The sequence below is a fragment of the Eulemur rufifrons genome, chromosome 29 (assembly GCF_041146395.1).
Source record: "Eulemur rufifrons isolate Redbay chromosome 29, OSU_ERuf_1, whole genome shotgun sequence".
NCBI lineage: Eukaryota > Metazoa > Chordata > Mammalia > Primates > Lemuridae > Eulemur > Eulemur rufifrons.
The window spans coordinates 87372912-87394283 of NC_091011.1; the positions used below are offsets into that span (position 1 = coordinate 87372912).

General features: G+C 41.8%; 1 protein-coding gene across 6 annotated transcripts in view; it reads right to left on the bottom strand.

The window, feature by feature from the left end:
* Positions 1-364: 364 nt before the first annotated feature.
* ZC3HAV1 (zinc finger CCCH-type containing, antiviral 1) overlaps positions 365-21372 on the bottom strand; it is a 46404-nt gene continuing 25396 nt past the window's right edge. For 3 of the 6 annotated variants that reach the window (XM_069462741.1, XM_069462740.1, XM_069462739.1), the window contains 8 exons: positions 21207-21330; positions 18656-18830; positions 14582-14702; positions 11162-11219; positions 7772-7862; positions 6845-6975; positions 6334-6467; positions 365-4268 (listed from right to left, as the gene is read on the bottom strand). In XM_069462741.1, coding sequence (XP_069318842.1) covers positions 4006-4268; positions 6334-6467; positions 6845-6975; positions 7772-7862; positions 11162-11219; positions 14582-14702; positions 18656-18830; positions 21207-21330 — 1097 coding nt within the window. In that variant the 3' untranslated portion in view covers positions 365-4005. Of the gene's footprint in view, positions 4269-6333; positions 6468-6844; positions 6976-7764; positions 7863-10845; positions 11220-14581; positions 14703-18655; positions 18831-21206; positions 21331-21372 lie in introns of those variants that run through there. The other 3 variants (XM_069462737.1, XM_069462738.1, XM_069462742.1) reach the window with 3 other exon arrangements.

Here is a 21372-nt window from a genome sequence, read left to right on the forward strand (position 1 = left end):
ATGCTAACTATTTACATTTTTAATTTTTGTGCCTCAGCCTGACCCTCTTCCCACCCATGGGACCAGAGGAAGAAAGGTGTGAGCAGCTTCAGCTTCCAGCCCTTCCCTGCCTGAGTCCCCAGACAAAAGATGTGCCAACCGACTGTGGGCATCTCCATCACCACCAGCCTGCCGTGCCCTGGCACTCTGCTAAAAACGCTACTTGGTCATGGAAACTTGGAATGATAAAGCTGGAGGGGGAAACACATCATCTCTCCCCTGCTGAACACACTGGTGTCTGAAGTTGATCTTTTTGGAGATACCTAGAAATAGGGCAAATAAAGGAGGCAGAACAAAATTCATTCTTTCTTTTTATTAGACAGTTTGAATTCAGCTAAAGAACAAGAAGCAATACAACTCAACTGAAATATACATAGTTGAGCTTAATTTATTCAGCAGAATTAGCCAAGGGATCAGCTAGGCTGGGCATCAGGCAGGGCAATTTATTCAATAGACTTAGCCAACAGATCAGCTAGGCTGGGCATCAGGCGTGGCACAGTGAACAAGACAGATTTGGTCCTTGGGGAGGTTATGTTCCAATGCAAACAGCAGAAAATTTCAAGTTGGATAGACACTTAAAATGAACAAAGTAAGGCATAAAGTACAGGAAACAAGGGTCTAAGCTTTCCTATTTCTTCGCAGATAACAGCTGGCCTAATCTGAGGGTGGTACACATCAACTAGGTCAGTGGTTCTCCCTGTGGTATTTAGGAGATTGGTGGGTTGTTGGTGGTCTCATTATAGTGGAGGACTATTACCGGCATTGAGCGGATGCAGGCAGGAACAAGAGATGTCCTGTAGAGGGGTCTGTCCCACACAACGAAGAATTATTCTGAACCCCGTACGACTTTCTAATGTCCTGCTGGACATTTATATAGGACCCTACAGCTTGTCTGAGAGAGTTTAATTCATTCGTTTCCTCTGAGACAACCTGTAGTTTGTTTTGTCCTACTATTCTTATTTAAAGTAAGGAAATTTTCTTATTTCCTTTGCCATATACAGACAAGGTATATGGTATGTTCTGATTTATCCTAACAACTAGTTTTCATTCTAGTGTCCCCCGTACCTCTAACCTTTCATATTCCTGTACTTCTTCACAGGAGGCAGCCTCTGATCGGCTCCTAAATCTAAACCTATTCATTATAAGTAAGAGTAAACAATCTATTTCATGTCTTATGTGGCATAGTCATGCCTGTGCATTTACATATTGAAATTCATTTTATTTTCATTACAAATTTCTTGCCTTCTATTTCTCCATTATAATAGAGTTAGGGCATTAAATTGATTTTTAAAGAAATTCATGTGTGTAAGTAGATTGTATCATCTATGAATCATCTCAGGACAGCAAAGAGGATGTTACAAAATATCTGCTCTACAAAGGATGAATAGGTCTGACAGTGTTTGTGGTTGTCACCATGATTGGGGGTGGGGACGGGGGTGCTACTGGTATTTAGTATGTGAGAGCCAAGTATCTGAACATCTTGCAATACATTGGACAGTTCCTCACAATAAGATATGATTTTGCACCCTATACGAATTTTGAATGTCTCACTAGACATTCGTGTATGACGACAGCTCGTCTGCAAGAAAGAATATAATATTTCCTCATTTTCTCCACTTCGGCAATCTGTAAATCTTCTTGCATACTATCTTTATTTCAATTAAGGTAACTTCGTTCTGTCTCTTATCATATACAAATAAATATTATCATATGCAAGTAAGTTGTTATATCCCTAGTTTTTATTCTGATGTCCACTCATATCTCTGCTCTTTCATTTCCTCATGCTTCTTTGCACAAACTAATTTCTGATCTCCTACCTTCTTTTAAGTTCAAATTTATTGATTATAACTAGGTGTAAACATCTGACTACTTCATTAGGTCTTCTAGGATAGTTGTCCCCAAGTTATATATATGCCTTTTCTTTCCCTTTTATGTTAACATTAGTTTTATTTAATTTTTAACTTATTTCTAAAATTGTGCATAGGTAGAGCATTTTACCTCTGAAGTGGAGTTGGAGGATAATAAAGAAGACGTATTTATATTTGTCCTTAAAAAAAAGGCAAAAGTGCTAATTGAGAACCACTGAACTAGGTGAAAATAGGAGCCACATGGCTGAAAGAAAGCCAGAGTGGCTTGTGTAGAACAACTTAGAAGGGAACAGAGACATTGAAGAGGTAAAAGTGGATTTGGGAACTGCTTAGATGTGTATTGGGAGGGACAGCAAGGAGTTAAGGGTGACTTCTGGATTTCTGCTTGAGCGGATGTGTGGATGGTGGCACCATTTACCCTATATACAGAATACAGGTAATGATACGTATGAGGGAGGCAGATTGAGAGTTCTGTCTCAGATGTGTCAAGTCAATGATGTCTGTGAAATATCCACCTACAGGTGCCTAATGATGATGTCTGTGAAATATCCACCTACAGGTGCCTGACAGGCAGCTGGAAAGAGTTGGATAGAATGCACCTCTACAATGTGAGGGTCAAGGTCAGGAAATGAACACTCCAAAATGGATGATACCATGAAAAAATATGTGAATGAGAATAACCATTTGTGGCAAGACTCCCAGAAAGTAACCCTACTCTAAAAAAATCTGTGTACATTTGTTACTGGGGGAGCTCTTTAAACCAAGAATTGTGGAGATCTTTGTACTGGTCCAAAATCTGACTAATATAAAATCAACTCTAATGCTAATTAATAAACTGTGATGTGTCTGCTGGAAGGAACTATAACAGGAAATGCTGACGACCGGTAGGGAATGTTAAAAAAGGAAAACTGGAAGAAAAAACCTGATTCATAATAAGAAAAGAGATATTGGTCCAAGCACCTCCCCTGCTCTAAAACCTGTACTACAATTCCATACGATCCGCTACATTTAGAAATCCGTTATATTAAATAAAAGATATTTAGTAGGCACAAGGTTTGGGACATTGTTCTCTTAGTTCTGATTCTGTGCTCACCAGGAATCAAATCTCATCTCCTTAGGAGGCCCGTCCGGTAGGGATGGCAATGCTACTGATTTCTTGGTGAGGCTCATCCGCTGCAGCGAACAACTATAAAAGCACTAGTATTTATCAGTTATGCTTGTGTGAATTTGGTTACTGCAATTCTGTTCCCTCAAAATACAGACAATTTCATGAAAGCCTGACCTGATAAAAGCCTTCTCTGTAGTCACATCAATTACAACACAATGTCTACTTGGCCATAATTATATAAAGAGCCCAAATGGGCAATTAACTCTAGGTGGTTGCTTCTCTCTGAGCCACACTTGGCATTCCAGAAGGAGTCGACCTGGATGGAGTTTGTCCCACAAATAAGTGTAGCGATAAAGAAATGTGTGACCCAAATCAGTTTCATCACAAAGATAAGGTATAGTACCGCAGCCATGTCTGCAACAACATTTAAATTTCACTTTCCACTTTTTTTCCCTAGCGTATGCCCAAGCATTTTCTCCCCAGTTTTTCACAATCTTTCATCCAAGGATGAAAGACATTTCTTATGTCCTTATTTCAATAGGCATTGTTAGATTTCTGTCAAATTTCCCAAATTAATTTTCTTTCAATTTAACCAAAACAAAAAACCACGCCACACTGTACACTAAATGAGTAGATGGGAGACATGTAGCTGCAATTATAGAAAATCTAGAAATCAGCCTTTACCAGTTACATTTAAAACAATGCAAACTTTCCAACACACTGGAATCATCAGGAGAGCTTTAAAAAATACCACCCACCCTCAGAAATAGCGATTTAGTTGGCATGGGGTACAACCTGGGCACTGGAATTTTTTAAAGCTTCCCAGATACATTCCCAGATGATTCCAATGTGTAACAAAGTTTGGGAATCACTGATCTAAGACACCAGATAACTGGGCAAGGAAATATAAAAGTTTACTATCTGGGAAAATTTGGTTATGTAAGAGAATAGAATGGTTACGGCATCCTTAGGACACTGTATTCATCAGTTCTAACTGATCACGCAGGCTTTGTCTGTTTCAGTATATTCAATCACATATTCTGGGTAAATCTGGTCTTTCTCAAATATGACAAAAACGGAGGGATTGAAAGTAAAGTCCACATAGCTGTCGTACGGCAGTGGAGGGCCTGTGTACATCTTCTCTCCTTTAGTAAAATTTCCAACCAGGACGCGGGCTACAAACATAATGGTGTGTCTGGCATCATACGGGCAATTTTTGTGCGAATAGAAGGCATCTTTTGCGAAGTAATTTCCTAGAAATAATCAGAAAAAAAGGTTAAGAATTATTATAAAAGAGGGTATCTAGTTTATAAGATTATTTACACATAATCAGATGAAGGGCATGAACTAAGCATATCAATATCTTACTGATATACATAAACTTTCCTTTGGACTTTAAAAAATGTTCATAATACAGTGCAGGGCTCACACTGATGGGGTGAGCCATCAGGGTAAATAAGCAAGTGGTGATGACAGACACAGTGGCCCATCTATGCAACTCATGCAGGATGAGTTGAATGAACTGAGTTGGAACCCATGAGCCAAAGATAATTCAGAGCAGAGGCCACTTTATATTGTGTACATTTTAAGGAACAAAAGTCATTCACTACTGATGGGAAGGTCTTGGAAAAGGTCAAAGGCAGGGGTGTAGCATGGGCAAGGAATTGACCCTGACAAAGCTTTTCAAGACAGTTGATGCATCGTTCCCAGTCTTCGGCCATAGCTAGTTTTGGCAGTGACACACATACCTAACAGCACCCATACGTGTCACTGCCCAAAACTAGCTATGGCCGAAGACTGGGAACACATACATAACATATATCATTTTTTAGGATAAATGTTTGAGTTCTGACATAGAATAGACCCATGAGAAACTGATGGGTTTAAATTTCACCCATGTTATACATCACTCAAGACAGTTATTACACTTCCTCTAAACATTTCTAGGTAAGTTTCAGTGATGCATTTAAACTTAATAAACTTATGAAATTCTCATCAAGTCACTCCCCAGCTTGAAACCTTTCATGAGCTTCCCATGCCCTTGCAGTCAAGTCTAAAGTCTTTACTGTATGGCTATATCTTGTACCACTCATCACGTACTCTCTACACACTGATTCTACTAGGCAGGTGAATGCTACTATATGCCTTTCCTTGAGAACGTCTCTATTAGCCAGATTAGGTGGCCACAGCGCCTGCAGCAGCCCCACATTTGCAATCATTTAATTATTTATATAAATAATTTGTTTGGGGCCATGTCTCACTTGTTCACTACTGTGACCTCAGTGTCTAGAGTATAGAAGACACTCAAAAATACTTGCTGACTCACTGGTTGACTTCTTGCTTTTTGCAGTTGGGTGTGAATTTAATCTTAGTTGTATGAGTTGAGCCCACTTTGAAACTGTGATAAACTATTTCTGGTCCCCTAAAGATGGGTGATTCTTTGGTGTTTGTTTGTTTGTTTGTTTTAAAGAATTGCATGCAGGAGCTTAGGAGCAACAAGAAATAGCTATAAAGACTCTGTGTGGGCAGACCTGTGATACATCAGGCCCCAGGTGACCCAGTGACGCCTGAGATGGGGACAGGCCTCTTCTTCCCATCTTTAATTAGAACCCATCTGTGGCAACATTTGAAAGCTACGTCCAATGGCTTCGCAAGCCTGGGCCTGGGTCAGGTAGAGCCATAGCCAGAACTGAGTAGTAACAGTAGACAACGTAGCCAACAGATGGAGTAGTTTACAAACATGTGTGAGAGTCTGGTCACTCCCCCCAAAAATACAGAAGACAGGAGCAGAGCTAAGGTCCAGCAATCAAGCCTGAAGTCAGTTGAACCACTCTAATTTGGACATTTAAGAAACTGTTCTGGCCGGGCGCGGTGGCTCACGCCTGTAATCCTAGCACTCTGGGAGGCCGAGGCGGGTGGATTGCTCAAGGTCAGGAGTTCGAGACCAGCCTGAGCGAGACCCTGTCTCTACTAAAAATAGAAAGACATTAAATGGACAACTAAAAATCTATATAGAAAAAATTAGCCGGGCATAGTGGCGCATGCCTGTAGTCCCAGCTACTCGGGAGGCTGAGGCAGTAGGATCGCTTAAGCCGAGGAGTCTGAGGTTGCTGTGAGCTAAGCTGACGCCACGGCACTCACTCTAGCCTGGGCAACAAAGTGAGACTCTGTCTCAACAAAAAAAAAAAAAAAAAAGAAACTGTTCTTTTCCTTCCACGACTACTACTGGTAATACAAAATAACTACATATACCTCATGATAGAAGCGTGTATTAAGCCTGAGTTATGACTAGTTAGGCTTCTCTATTCCAGCACAAACCTGTTCCATATTTGGGTTCATGAGTTTCATGGACGGTCCAGTTAAAATTCTTCGAACAGATAGACTCCACATGGGTGTGCCTTGTTGCATAAAATAGGAGTTTTTCGTCTTTCTTCTGCATCTGCTGTTTCTTCCTAACATAGGAAATGGGAGACTTAACACCGAGAACTTCCTTCCTTCGCTCCAGTTAGCAACATTAATCCCAATTAAAGCCTAATCATTTTAAAGTTGATTCCAGCAGTTTTCAGAATGGAGCTACTAACTTTAAGGCAGCAGCCATAAAATAATAAACTTAGGAAAACTTTTAAATGATAGGCACATGAAATCATTGAATTGCAAAACTGTAAAAGTTGAAAGAGAGAAGCTCGAGTTTATACAATGAAAAAACAACTAGAGCCTGAAGAAACTGTTGACTACTAAAATAAACCAGTGAATATAAATCTTAAAGGACAGATCTTAACTAATCCCTACCAGTTTTTCTATAAGGAAATCTGATCATGTGACCACCAACCTCATAAAATTAGCCAAGAGCTCTGGGTTCTGGATCTTCTTTATCTTTTCAATCTTGAAATTTTTCATGGAAGCTCTAAAATGCTCACTTATTTGGACATATTCCGGATGCTGGTTATTGAGCTCTAACAACTAAAAAATTTTAAAAATATGTAAGTGTGAAACAGGAAACATTTAAAGCATGGTACATCCATATGTATGCCCCCTAATGCCATGAAGGATCATTGCCAGGCTTCTGACAGCAGGTGGGATCAGCAGGCTTAGGGTTTCCACATCTGACAGCTCACTGCAGTAATGAACCAGAGAGGCAGTGGGCCTGTCTGCTCAGGCCAATTTAAGGCTAGCAAAACATGATTATGGGCAAAGAAAGGTCCCCTTTGGTGTCCGATTTAGTCCGGTGACCAGGCAAGTTCCTTGCCAAATGCCCCAAAAGCAGTGCAGGCACAGAGGAATTGGAAGTGCCTGTGGAGTCCAGGCAGACCCGCCCGCCTGCACAAAAGCCAAAGCTAGCAGGCAGATCTAGGAAGAGTCTTGCCCCCACCTGGCTAGGTTGACAGTGACGCACAGTTTGTTTGAGTCCCACAGAAACCTTTCAACTTTCTAACTGTAACTAATAGACAAGTCACCTTTGCTCTGTGAGTTCCAGTTTTGTCATCTGTAAAATAGAGATACTAGTATCTCACGAGGTTGCCATGCAGGTCTGCTCAAATGAGATTGTGTGTAGCTGAACTCCAGAAACAATGAAGTGCCTTATAAAGGTGAACTGTTCTCTGGGAAAGAGAACCATTAGATGTCTGCCTTTGAATCTTGATCCAAGAGTTTTGCAGGAGCAATTCATTCATTCAAACAACAAACACATACACTTGTAGCAACGGACTTTTTCCCACCTTTATATGATTCACCCACCAAACAAGTAAAAACCAAGTACCTTAAACCCATTCGAGGGTAGGAAGCCAAGGTCCTGCTGAGGAAGAAATGTCGGGGTTAAAGGCTCTGACGGGGTCTGCACCAGGTGAGGGCTACAAATAAAGACAGATTAAGAATTCTCTTAGCTCCCTGTCCCATATGCCCAAGTGACTTTTTATCTTAATTGTCTGCCACTAAGCCAAGGTTCCTAGAGAAATACATGGTGTGTTTATTTCTGTATTTTTCTTTGGACTACATCTTTGCAGATTTCTTTTTTTTTTTTTTTTTTTTTTGAGGCAGAGTCTTGCTTTGTTGCCCGGGCTACAGTGAGTGCCGTGGCGTCAGCCTAGCTCACAGCAACCTCAAACTCCTGGACTTAGGCAATCCTACTGCTTCAGCCTCCCAGGTAGCTGGGACTACAGGCATGCACCACCATGCCCGGCTAATTTTTTCTATATATATTTTAGTTGGCCAGATAATTTCTTTCTATTTTTAGTAGAGATGAGGTCTCAGTCTTGCTCAGGCTGGTCTTGAACTCCTGACCTCGAGCGATCCACCTGCCTTGGCCTCCCAGAGTGCTAGGATTACAGGCGTGAGCCATCGCGCCCGGCCTAGATTTCTGATATGGATGTACCAGTAAGCACACTTTTAAAAACTACAGTAACTATTCATAATCAGTAAATTAAATGCTATTTTCCCACTGATTTAAAATGCACAAGCATTGATTCTTTTTCATATTTCTGCTCAACATTCATAGGTCTTAATGTGTTAGCAATAAAAAAATATGTCTAGCAGCATCAAATGATAAAACATTTAAGTGTATTAAGGATTCAAGGGAAAGAATTCTGTCTTTCTTGTATGAACTATCAATATATTTTAGGGTAACCATACAGGAGGAAAAAATTCTTCTTTATAGATGTTAAAAAGTGAAAATTACTTGTTTTTTTTTTTTAAAGCATATAGTTTTGCAGCTTTAAGGAAATATCGTTCAAACAAACTCTTGCCAAGACATCCTGCCAGAACCGTTTTAATGAATAGGAAGCACCAGCCTGAGCAAGAGTGAGACCTTGTCTCTACTGAAAATAGAAAAATTAGCTGGGCATCATGGCACGTGCCTGTAGTCCCAGCTACTCAGGAGGCTAAGACAGGAGGATCACTTGAGCCCAGGAGTTTTGAGGTTGCTGTGAGCTATAATGACATCACTGCACTCTACTCGGAGCAACAGAGCGAGACTCTGTCTCAAAAAAAAAAAAAAAAAAAAAAGAATAGGAAGCAGCTACAATAACCTCATTAGTTGCCTGGATGCAAGTAGCATCTCCCCATCCTCCTACTGTCTTCTTCCCCAGCTAAAACTTGTCAGGAACTGAAATAGTTACACATTGCTTCATCCACCAGAATGCAAACTCCATGAGAGCATGAACTTTATTCCTCCCCCCTCCCCAAACCCTGCACTATTTTTTACTTTATTAATTTGAATATTAAAAATCCTGGGCCAGGCATGGTGGCTCATGCCTGTAATCCTAGCACTCTGGGAGGCCGAGGTGGGCAGATCGTTTGAGTTCAGGAGTTCAAGACCAGCCTGAGCAAGAGCGAGACCCCATCTCTACTAAAAAAAAAATAGAAAGAAATTAGCTGGACAACTAAAATTATATATATATAAAAAATTAGCTGGGCATGGTGGCACATGCCTGTAGTCCCAGCTACTCGGGAGTCTGAGGTTGCTGTGAGCTAGGCAGGCGCCACGGCACTCTAGCCTGGGCAACAGAGTGAGACTCTGTCTCAAAAAAAAAAAAATCCTGGAAGGGACTTTAGATAGCTAGACCAATCAGACTTAATTTCTTGGGAAATCGAATTAAGAAATTCAGAGAAAATTAGGCAGTTAGTGGCAGAAGGTAAGGCTGAGGGAATATGCAGATCAGAATTACAAATTAAAATTAAGTCAACTTATATACAGTTGCTGAGTCTGTTCATAGCAGGGAAATAAAAATAATATTAGCAAGAACAATTAACATTCACTGAACACCCTGATGAATTAGCTACTGTTCTGAGTGTCTGGAATGTATCACTCAAGTAACCTTGAGGAAGGCACTATTATTAAGCCCATTTTATAGATGGGGAGGTGCAGGGTGATTAATTTGTCCAAATCCATACAGCTAATTGAGTAGCAGGGTAGAATTTGAACCTAGGCGATCCAGATCCAGGCTGTTAGCCTGGTCACAGGCAAGGATCCGTCACTCCAGGCTGCTCCAATTCTAAAGCCGAACTAGAACCTGTTCCCATTCCTGAGACCCTGATACAGCTCAGGTCCCGTTCTTGGATTTTTTTTTTTTTTTGAGACAGAGTCTGGCTCTGTCACCCAGGTTAGAGTGCTGTGGTGTCAGCCTCGCTCACAGCAACCTCAGACTCCTGGGCTCAAGAGAGCCTCCTGCCTCAGCCTCCCGAGTAGCCTCCCGCCACCATGCCCAGCTAATTTTTTTCTGTTTTTAGTTGCCCAGCTAATTTTTTCTATCTTTAGTAGAGATGGGGTCTCGTTCCTGCTCAGACTGATCTCGAACTCCAGAGCTCAAGCAATCCTCCTGCCTCGGCCTCCCAGAGAGCTAGGAGCCACCGTGCCTGTTCTTGGATTCTTGAGAGTTGTTTTCCACATTACTTCACATTTATTTATCCTTTTAGTAATTTCCCTTTTTCATGAAATACCTTGAATTCTTACAAACAAGAGAACCGAATTAGGACACCTTGATTTTACACCTGTCTTGAAGCCTATTTTACATGATCACACATAACTCAGGAAAAAAAAAGAAAATCCAACTCCAGAAGTTGTTCATGAACAGTGTAGATTTTACTGAGAGTTTCATGAGAAGAGTTACGACAAATCCCCATAGCAAAATTTCCTTTAATCAATGTTATCTTTATCTAAAGCCCTTTCTCACACAGCTACCTCATCCCTTTTTCTCTCTGTGTCTCAGCCTCCCATCCTCTGTAAATCACACAGCAAAACTAAAGGCACATGGAAGAATCCACAGCAAACAAAACCCCAGTGCATTTGGTTATTTCTTAGACACCCCACATTTATCCAACCATTCACAGCTGGAGAAGCTGTCATGCAGGGTATTTAAGAGATCTGCCCAAAGTCCCCTGTGAATAAGAGGGAAAAACTAGTTTCCTGGGCTAGTATTCTTTCAGTCACACCATACTGCTTAACGAGCACCTTATTAATATAGATAATGCAAAAGGAAATTGCAGTGCAATGCAAGCAAGAACTTTTCAGGAAACCAGGGGCCAGGGAGCAGGTTCATGAATGACTTGATGAGCCCAGGGCACGAACATCCCAAGCACCTGCCAGCAAACAGTGGTTCAGAACACTTACTCGGGCCGTCTTCCCTTACGTTTCACAGCCCATGGAGATACAAACCTTGGCCTTCGGATGACGTCCTTTTGACTCTTGGAAGCTACGTTTGTCTGAATCATCCCTTTAAACAGAAAAAATAAAACCAACCAGCGTCAAGAATTAGTCCTAGAAAATGACTTCTTGTTATTTTCCAGAGGCTATTTGCACAGCAAATATTCATGACTGAACTGTATGTGTATGAAAGGAGAAAATCCTTTTGAGTAAAAATTGCTCATGATAAAAAACATGTATCCTTCACCACCCTTATCAAAAGACTCAGAAAGCAAAGAGGCGAATGGACATTGAGGAATTAATCTAATCTTTAAATCAAAGTCAGATGGTAAAAGAGGAGAGCTGGGGCAGCCAGATAATGAGACATCATCCACGCAAGCCGCCCTCCACCAGACATCAGTGATAACGGGTTGGAATTCGGTAGCTATGTCTTGAAGGTTTTTTTCAACATCAAGTGTGAAACATCATTTTCAACTCACGCATGTTGTAGACCTAGGTCCCAACTGTAAAGGTGATCCCTTTAAAAAGTAAATCACCATACATTGCTAGTGAGAGTGTAAAATGGCACAACCACTTTGGGGAACAGTTTGGTAGTTTCTCATAAAGTTACACATGCACAGCGATATGATGCAGCAATCCCACTCCTAGGCATTCACCCAAGAGAAATGAAAACCTATACGCACACAAAGACTTGCAAATGAATGTTCACAGTAGCATTATTATAATAACCAAAAGCTGGAAACAACCTAAATGTCCATCAGCTGGTGAATGGATAAACTATGGTATATCCTTACAATGGACATTACTCAGCAATAAAAGGGGAAGACCTACTACATATGCAATAACATAGACGAATCTAAAAAAAATTATCCTGAGTGAAAGAACTCAGCCACATGCAGTGCATATACCACAAAAGTTTATTAAGATGAAGTTCTAGAATAGGTAAAACTAATCTATATGGACAGAAAGCAAATCAGCAATGGCCTGTGATGGGGAAAGAGGGGGTGTGTGTGATGGGGGTGGAGGTGGAGAGTTGGATTGCAAAGAGGCAGGAGGAAACTTTGGGGGTTGATGGAAATGTTCTATGTCTTGATTAGCATGGTGGGGTTACATGCATACGTCAATACTCATCCAACTGAATGCTAAAAATGGATGCATGTTATTTATGCCTCAACAAAGGTGTTATAATACAAAATGGACATAAACAAAAAGACAAATCAGATCATGCACAATGCTGCTCAAAATCTTCCCATGGCTTCTGTCTAATAAAATATCCAAGTTTCTATCTCTGCTCTCATCTCGTACAGACCTTCTTCCTGTCCTGCGAGACTTCAGGCTTGCCTGCACCTTCCAGCGTTAGCCCCGGCTCTTCCTTTCCCAGGAGAAAACCTCCAGCCCATGTGCACGTGCTGCTCCCTGCATGCCTAAGCGCCTCCCAGTGACTCCTCCTTTCTCTGCGTCATGACATGGTTTCATTTTCTCCACAGCTGTTATCAATTTCTGAAATGGCCTGATTTGCTTATTTGTTCATTGTCACTTGCCACCCTCCTGAATGTAGGCTCCAAAAGAACAACTTCATTGCAGTGTCCCCAGTACCTACAACAGTGCCCAGCACATAGCTGGCACTCAGAGAGGAGCTTGATGAACGAGAGAATGCACTCGCAGTCTAGCTTAGAAATAGAAAAAACCATCTGGAACGCTGCAAACTGCTCTGAACTGGTTTCCATGAACCAAGTGAACAAAAGTAGCTGGCCAAATTGCTCCAGATTCAGGAACAAATTATATTGGCTCTCATTTTTCCACAAACCTTTTAAACTGAAAACAACAATATAGTATCACCAAAGAATTTCTCTAAAAATTGAAGTCATTTTTAATTCCACCACCCAATAAAACAGATTTTTATTTTTCTCTATTACCTTCTAGTCTTGGCCCACATGCATACATTGGGCCAATTATCATGCACATTGAAATTTTTTTTAAGAAAACTTTTCCATTTTAAATATAATATACAAACAGGAAAAGGCATAAACATAAATTGGGAGTTCTACCTTCGTCATTTAACAACATCAAATTTTGCTTTGACTACCTAGTTTTCATAATCATAATCTTTAATAACTACCAAATACTCCACTGAAATTTAATACCTTAATTTATTTAATCACTACCCTACTAGTAAACAGGCTGTTCCTATTTTTTAGTATAGATAAGGCTTCAATAAAGATAATGCCTATAGCTTTTTTTTTTTTTTTTGAGACAGAGTCTCACTTTGTTGCCCAGGCTAGAGTGCCGTGGCGTCAGCCTAGCTCACAGCAACCTCAAACTCCCAGGCTCAAGTGATCCTCCTGCCTCAGCCTCCCGAGTAGTTGGGACTACAGGCATGTGCCACCATGCCCGGCTAATTTTTTCTATATATATTTTTAGTTGTCCAGATAATTTCTTTCTATTTTTAGTAGAGATGGGGTCTCGCTTTTGCTCAGGCTGGTCTCGAACTCCTGACCTTGAGCGATCCTCCCACCTCGGCCTCCCAGAAGCCTATAGCTTTTTATTCTTCTTCTTCTAGTGGATTATTAATATTTCCCAAGAAAGATTCCTGGGGAAATGAAAAAGCAAGCATATTTTAATGTTGCTTGACAGGTATTCCCAGATTGCTTTCCAGAATAGTTCATATAATGCTCCTTTTAAAAGCTACATTACCTAACACACTAAGTGGTACAGGACCGAAATCTCAGCTACCACCTGGGAATTCAAGGACCTGAGAAATTCTCCTTTACCTCTTCCAAAGCACCTGCGAGTCCTGAAAGGGCAAGTATTTGACCATATGCAGGAAGTTCCTGGGCTGTGCCCAGGGGGCAGTACATTCAGAGGAAGGGCAGTTTCTGCTCTGATTTCTGACTAAACACAGCACATAGATTGGTAGCAGCTAACCAGAAGACCTTTCCATAGTGGCCAAAATAAACATGGTGGAAGGCAAAGTGTTTTAATCAATGTGATGGATGAAACCATTGACCTAGCTGATGAAGCCCAGGAGAAACAGTAAGTTTCTAAAACCCTGAAGGCACCCAAAGGCCCGAAGCCTCTACTGCAGTCATCATCACCTGAAAACTCTGCCTCAGCCTGGGAGGCTGCCCACCCAGCATCAAAAACTTATAATGACAGAGCTAAAAGTACCCCCAAGACCGCTTAGTACAATCCCCTGATTTTACAGTTGGGAGAACTGAGCCCGGAGAGGCCAGATGTCCTTCCCAGGGTTGCAGAGCCAGAGCTATAGAGTGTGAGTCTTCTGATGGCCACTGGCTTCCTCTCCACGGTACTGCTTGTCTTGCCCTAAACAACCCTGCCCACAGGTGTAGCAATGCAAATCTGCTCTGCTCCCGCTCCCACATGTATACCACGTGCCAGATTTCAACGACACTGCCAGACACAAAAACTCACCTTGGAAACTCAGCTCATAGTTCCGTGAACCCGCCTGAAACCCCACAATTCCCCTTGGGCATTGTTGATAGACAGACTCCAGGTATGAAGAGTCAATGTTCGAACCTTTCTGGTTGTCTTTCTAATTAAAAAAGAAAAAAGAAAGGTAGAGATTTCAGGGAAGGCTTTTAGGACATCTCTACTGTTTTATCTCATATGCTCTTATTTTAGCAATGGGATTTGAACAGAAGTGCATCTTGTTCCCCAAACCAGACTATAAAGCTTCCAGGATGGGGCCATGTCACAACCTTTTGTGGTCCTCTTCATCACGGTGCCTAAGAGAGGGTAGTCTATCCTGCAGAAACCAACTAAACACTTTGTGGATGCCTGAAGAACGTAGCTTTTTGCAATACCCTTTTTGCACAATCCATAAAATATGAGCCAAGTGTACAGAGCAACTTGTACCCCCTCTCCTGTGAGGCTGTGACTGCACTTGCTACCTAACAGAATCTGACATTTGACGCTTGCATGAAACAGAGCATTGTGGGCTATTCTAGCATAGCACAGTTTAGAGTTGTAGTAAAATCAAGTAAAGGAAGATCTCCTGCTCCTTGCCCAAGCTCCAACAGATGTACTGGTGTCCAAATAGAAATGACCTAACCCTCTCTTCTGCCCTCAACCAGAGTAAGTACCCAAAATTGACCAAGCCGGTCACCTACACTGAAAATGCACTTGGATTTGCCATGGACTGGGGCCATAATGAAAGGAGTGAATAATAAATACCCCCTAAACGTAAAGATATAATCTCTGGTCTCAAGGCATACAAAAAGTGTCCAAACAACACAATGGGTGGTAAAATAGAAGTGTGTTGATTCTAGCAAGGGGGCAGGCTAGGCCACTGTTCCACTGTCCTCACTCTATGGCCAGGGCAGCTGACCAGGGCAGACTAGATGTAAGCCCTGAATAGTAGGGGTTCCCAATATTGAATGGTGAGAAGACATTGTTTCTTGTGATCTAGAATGGAGGAACTAATGACAGCAAAATCCTGCTGGCAGCCCTTTAATGGCATTCCAGACTCCAGCTTTCAGATATACCTACCCTCCTTCCCCTCCCCTAATGGAAATGCCTGCTGGATGTATGGGAGGGCACCAGAATGAAAGCACCCACGGAAAATGTCCCAGATGGAGAAGGCCTGAGCTGGGTCTCTTTAGCCTGGAGCAGAGCATGGTTGGAGCAGAAAGCTGTGTGCAAATATTTGCATACAGCCCAAAGCAAGAATAAACTTGGATGTATTTCAGGAAGTGGAACCAGAGAATGGGTAGAAGGGACAAGGAAGCAGACTTTAGCAGAACTTTGTAACCTACAGCATCCAACAATTAAGTCATACCATGAAGATGCTTGCTACAACAGCTCCAGGGATAGTATCTCCCAGGGTGATCGTAAAAGAGATCACTGTCAGGGTTAGACGCCTGGTAAGCCATATGCCCTCCTGGGGCTCTAAGAGCAGCTAAAGTGGGCAAACATCTTTGGGCACGGGGGGGGGGGGCAGCTCTGTCACCTCGCTATACCCCGGTTTGACCCCTAGCTAAATCCCCCCCCACAATTTCCCACCCCTATAGCTGAAGTCCTGTGTCCATCAGCTGCCTGCTCAGCTCTGTAGAACCCATCCTGTTCCTGGCTTAAAAGGCCAGAGACTTTCAAATTTTGACATGCGTGAGAGTCACCCGGGGATCTTAGTAAAGTACAGATACGATTCAGGGAAACGGGGGAAGGACTTTAGATGCTGTGCTTCAACCAGCTCCCGGGTGATGCTCATGCTGCTGCTCTGTGGACCTCACTTTGACTAGCAAGGCTTGAAGGTCTGGACCAGAGCTGTTCGCTAGAACATTCCGTGATGACGGAAATGTTCTCTGTGCTATCCTATGTGGTAGTGCAGGAGAGGCAAAGTTTTACCTCTACCCTTTTAGAGTTTTTTGGCTGGGCCTTAGAATTAAACTGACAGAAAACAGATCAACAGGAAAAAAGCATACAGATTTATTGAATACATAAGGAAATGAAGACTTAAAGATGCAGTTAGAGATGAACGCTTACACTGAATTAGACAAAAAGTAGTAAATTATAAAAATGTCATGAGGGAAAGGAGCTTGGGCTAAGGTTGTTACATTGGCTAGAAGAATAAGGATTAGTCTAACAAAGTTTGTTTGTACAGATTTCCCTAGAAGTTCAACAGAACTTGTACAAATTTAAATTTAAATACCATCTATTCCCTAGTGATAGTTCTTTTTGGTTCCTGGAACCCTGATGTCACTAGAATGCAAATGTTTTCCAACCCTTCTCCCTTGTCTTACTGAAAACTGCAAATATTTGATGTAAGAACCATGGAGATCTATATTTTCATATTAACCAAGGCTAATTAATTTAGGCTTTTCATTTCTATTTCCACAGGTGTCTCACAAGACCACTTAGTCTATATCATCCTTGGCTTAAAAATAAGAATCTGTGCAAAGTTCAACATCACACGAGTTGTCACACACGCTTCAGCAGAACTCTGTTCGCAGAGATGCTACATGGCCCACTAAGGGCGAGAGGTGAGACCAAGGAAGGGGACCAGGAGATTGGGCTCAGCCCCCACCCTGTTGCAACAGGGCATCTCTGCTTTACTCTAGTTTGCTCATTTAGGTTCTTTGAAAGACTGTTTGACAAAACGTATCTGCTGCTAACACAGGTGGGAACCACTATGCCACTGAATTGATGGCAGGGCCATTTATTGTCGAGGACCCCACTCACCAGCACGTACGTTGGAGGCGTTTTTCTCAAGCCCCAGTAACAGAAAAAAGCAGCGCCTCTCCTGAGCAGCTGGTGTGTTTTTGCTATAGAGGCGCAGAGGATCTTGTAACAGACTGTGTTTCTTTGTTTGCTTTGGCAGCTAGGCAGCTCAGAGCCACATTTATAGCCTATTGACTTGTAACTATACAGAACCTCATGCGGGCATTCCCTTGTCCCTACTTTATCTTTGACTTCATTTCCATCTCTTGCTTTTATTTTCTCTTTCTCATCTGATTTCATTACCTACTTTAAGTGCTTTCTCTCTCTCTTTCCCTCCCTCCCTCTTTAATCCTATGAATCAAAGGGATTCATTTAGAATGGCAGAAGCTCTGCTTATCTAAACTTCTATCCCCTGTTACTCTGTCCCCTCTGTGGGTCAGCCTAGAATCTTCTAGTTCCAATCCTTTAAATCCATCTGAACCCAGACCCTGACTGAATACTGGCGACCATCTGTATCAGATGTCATTCCATTGCTTGAGTGAATTAACACATCCCCTAGTACAATTAACCATCCCATCACCTATCCGGTATTGTAACTTCTCACTCTCGCCCTCTTTTCTGGCCCAGAGCAGGAGCCTCTATACTTTTATGTCTTAATACATAGAAAACTATCCGAGGCTCCACCTCCATCTCTGATGGTGAGGAAAGAGGCATATACCGCTGACTCACGTCTCAAAGTTTCCTTAAAAATAATTCATATAGGCTGGGCGCGGTGGCTCACGCCTGTAATCCTAGCACTCTGGGAGGCCGAGGCGGGTGGATCGCTCGAGGTCAGGAGTTCGAGACCAACCTTAGCAAGAGCGAGACCCCGTCTCTACCAAAAAATAGTAAGAAATTATCTGGCCAACTAAAAATATATATAGAAAAAATTAGCCGGGCATGGTGGCGCATGCCTGTAGTCCCAGCTACTCGGGAGGCTGAGGCAAGAGGATTGCTTGAGCTCAGGAGTTTGAGGTTGCTGTGAGCTAGGCTGACGCCACGGCACTCACTCTAGCCCGGGCAACAGAGCGAGACTCTGTCTCAAAAAAAAATAAATAAATTAAAAAAAAATAATAATAATTCATACATGTTCTTGTTTATGATTGCAATTGGAGTGCATGCTTGCTGTAAAATACAAATATGCCTTTGTGTAAAGAAAAAAAAATCACTTCCTCCACTATATCCACACACGACGGGTAACCATGGAGGCTTCAGACATTTTATCAATAGTTTTCTTTTTAAATTGGCAAGTTTAAACAAGAGCCTCCCACAAGGAGGAATGATACTCACCTCTTCCCCGTAGGGAATCCACTTGCCGTATTCATTCTTCCAATACCAGATCCATTTGGTGGTAAAAACAGAGTCGGCCAGCTTCGTGACAGATGCGGGAGTGGACATGCGTCGGATGCGCATGGAACCACACGTCATTTCCTGGAAATTGATTGTGCCTTCTGCTACAGAAAAGCTGAGAGAGGAGAGTATAAAGTTAACACAATGTTTCATCAGCCTTTGTTTTCTACTATCTGGTCTTCCCGAAGGAGACTTTAGGGCTAAAAAGCATCTTCCGATTTTCTTTATGCAGCTCCAAGTCTTACACAGAAAAGAAAAACTGAAAGACGGAGAGACAAGTGATTCGCCAGCGCTGCATCTTTCGCGGTGTCACAAAAGGTATTCTTCCCTCAAAAAAAAAAAAAAACTCAAAATAAAACTGTGCCCACGAAACAACTGATTGGCTCAATGTCAGAAAGTGACTTGGACACTCACAGTAGGTCAGGTTTAATAACTATTTATTAATATTTAATAGTTATCAAAATGTTTTCCAAGACTCTCTCAGAGAATCAACAAGGTCAAAGTTATTTTCATGATAGTATTATTTGCCCTTTTCATTTTCATTCTCTCATGAGTGCACAATGGCATTTTCCTGAGGCTACATGATATATGATTTCACAACAGACTGAATAAAGGAGCAGATATCAGAATCTAGTTGTCTTCTATTAAGGCAGATTAAAGAGATTCGCAAAAATATAAAACAATGTCTCAATAAATTTTTTTGTTTTGGAAAATAGTTATTTTATAGTTCCCTATATGTAGAGAAAGAGTTATATACATGAGTATGTATATTAAATGGATATACCTGAATATGTACCCAGTATTAAATATAGTTATATAAAATATGTTATTTATGTTAACATGTAACAAGTTTATTATTCTTATTTTTAGAGGAATCAATATGTAAATTTTCAGTTTTAATTTTTAATATGGTAAATATCGACAGCTATAATCCACATAAATAGAAATTCTTTGGGATCCTCAATACATTTTGAGGTGTTGAGGGACCCTGATACCAAAAAGTTTGAGAATTGCTGCTCTAACAAAGACCTCTTAGATAGTGGTTCTCAGTGAGGAATGATTTTGCCCCAGGGGACGTGTGACAACATCTGAAGACATTTTTGGTTACCACAACAACTTGGCGGGGGACCACAGGGGAACAGTGCTTCCTGGCATCTAGTGGACAGAGGCCAGGAATACTGCTAAACAGCCCCACAACAAACAATGATCTGGCCCCACATGTCCATGTGCTGAGGCTGAGAAACTCTGCTCTACACTTACCTGGGTGGGGTGAGGGAACTATATACCTAGAAACAAGAAAATAGCTGATGCCACCCTCTAGTGGCAAAATGCAGCAACACAGAATCTTCACCAAAAATTCTCTAAGTTCACATATGATCAAAAACATGTAAATTTCCCCCCAAAGAAATTCCTTGTAAAATTAGGTTGCATTTTTTAAGAGACAGCGTGCCCCTGGGTTGCCCAGGCTGGAGTGCAGCCGCCACTCACAGGTGTGATCCCGCTACTGATCAGCACAGGAGTTTTGACCTCCATTTCCAACCTGGGCTGGTTCATCCCTCCTTAGGCAACCTGATGGTCCCCCGCTCCCCGGAGGTCACCATATTGATGCAGAACTTAGCGCAGACACCCATCGGCGTAGCGGGCTATAGCCCAAACTCCTAGGCTCAAGCGATTCTTCCACCTTAGCCTCCCTACTAGCTGGGACTACAGGTATGTGTTGCCACACTTGGCTAATTTTATTTTTTAATTTTTTGTAAAGATGGGGTCTTGCTATGTTGCCCAGTCTGGTCTCCAACTCCTGGCCTCAAGCAATCCTGCCACAGCCTCTGAAAGTACTGAGATTACAAGCATCAGCCACTGCACCTGGCTCATGCCTGAAATGCATCTTATATCCCTACACATCATAGGTAAAAATGGTCTTGTGGTATCATCCATTTCAGCTCTACCAGAAGCAGAAATGTAAGGTATCCTCTTAGATGCCTCCAGGATAGAGAAAAATAGCAAACATAAGGAAGTTATAAAATGCTAAACTATACAACAAAATCCTGCACTAGAACTATATGAAATTACTCAAATCATGTTCTAAAATTATGAAGTTAAGCCAAAGGCTCTTTTGTCCTAAATCATTCAGTACTTTGTTAACAGTTCTGTGATGAACTGATAAGAATACAAACTGATCTCTGCGTTGTGTTTTTCTGCAGGACACACTGACAGATATCAACTAAACAAACAATCATGGCACTATTTATTTCCTTTGAGTTGGCAAATATCCACAGAATCCCTAGAATTAGCCAGGTTCAGTGCAACTGCAAACCTGCCCAGCTGTGTTTTTTCTTCATTAACTCAGCAGGAATTTGTCATTTTCATCTCAAGAGCTGTCATACTTGAATGGGATTCTGAAACAAAAGTGTGTTTTCTTTTCACATAAGCACTATGCTCTCTTTTGATGATGATGTGGATCTCAAAAGCCAGAGTACAGCCATCAACTTACACATGGTTTTGGGGGTCACAATAGGCCTCCTCAATCTTCTCCATGGACTGGAAGTCTTCCCACTTCTTTTCTCGGAGCTTCTGCCACCGGTAGGGCAGGTGGAAGTGGTCTTTGTCACAGCTCCCTGCAAAGACAGAGGGATCTGAGGGCCCTTTCCTCGAGGATT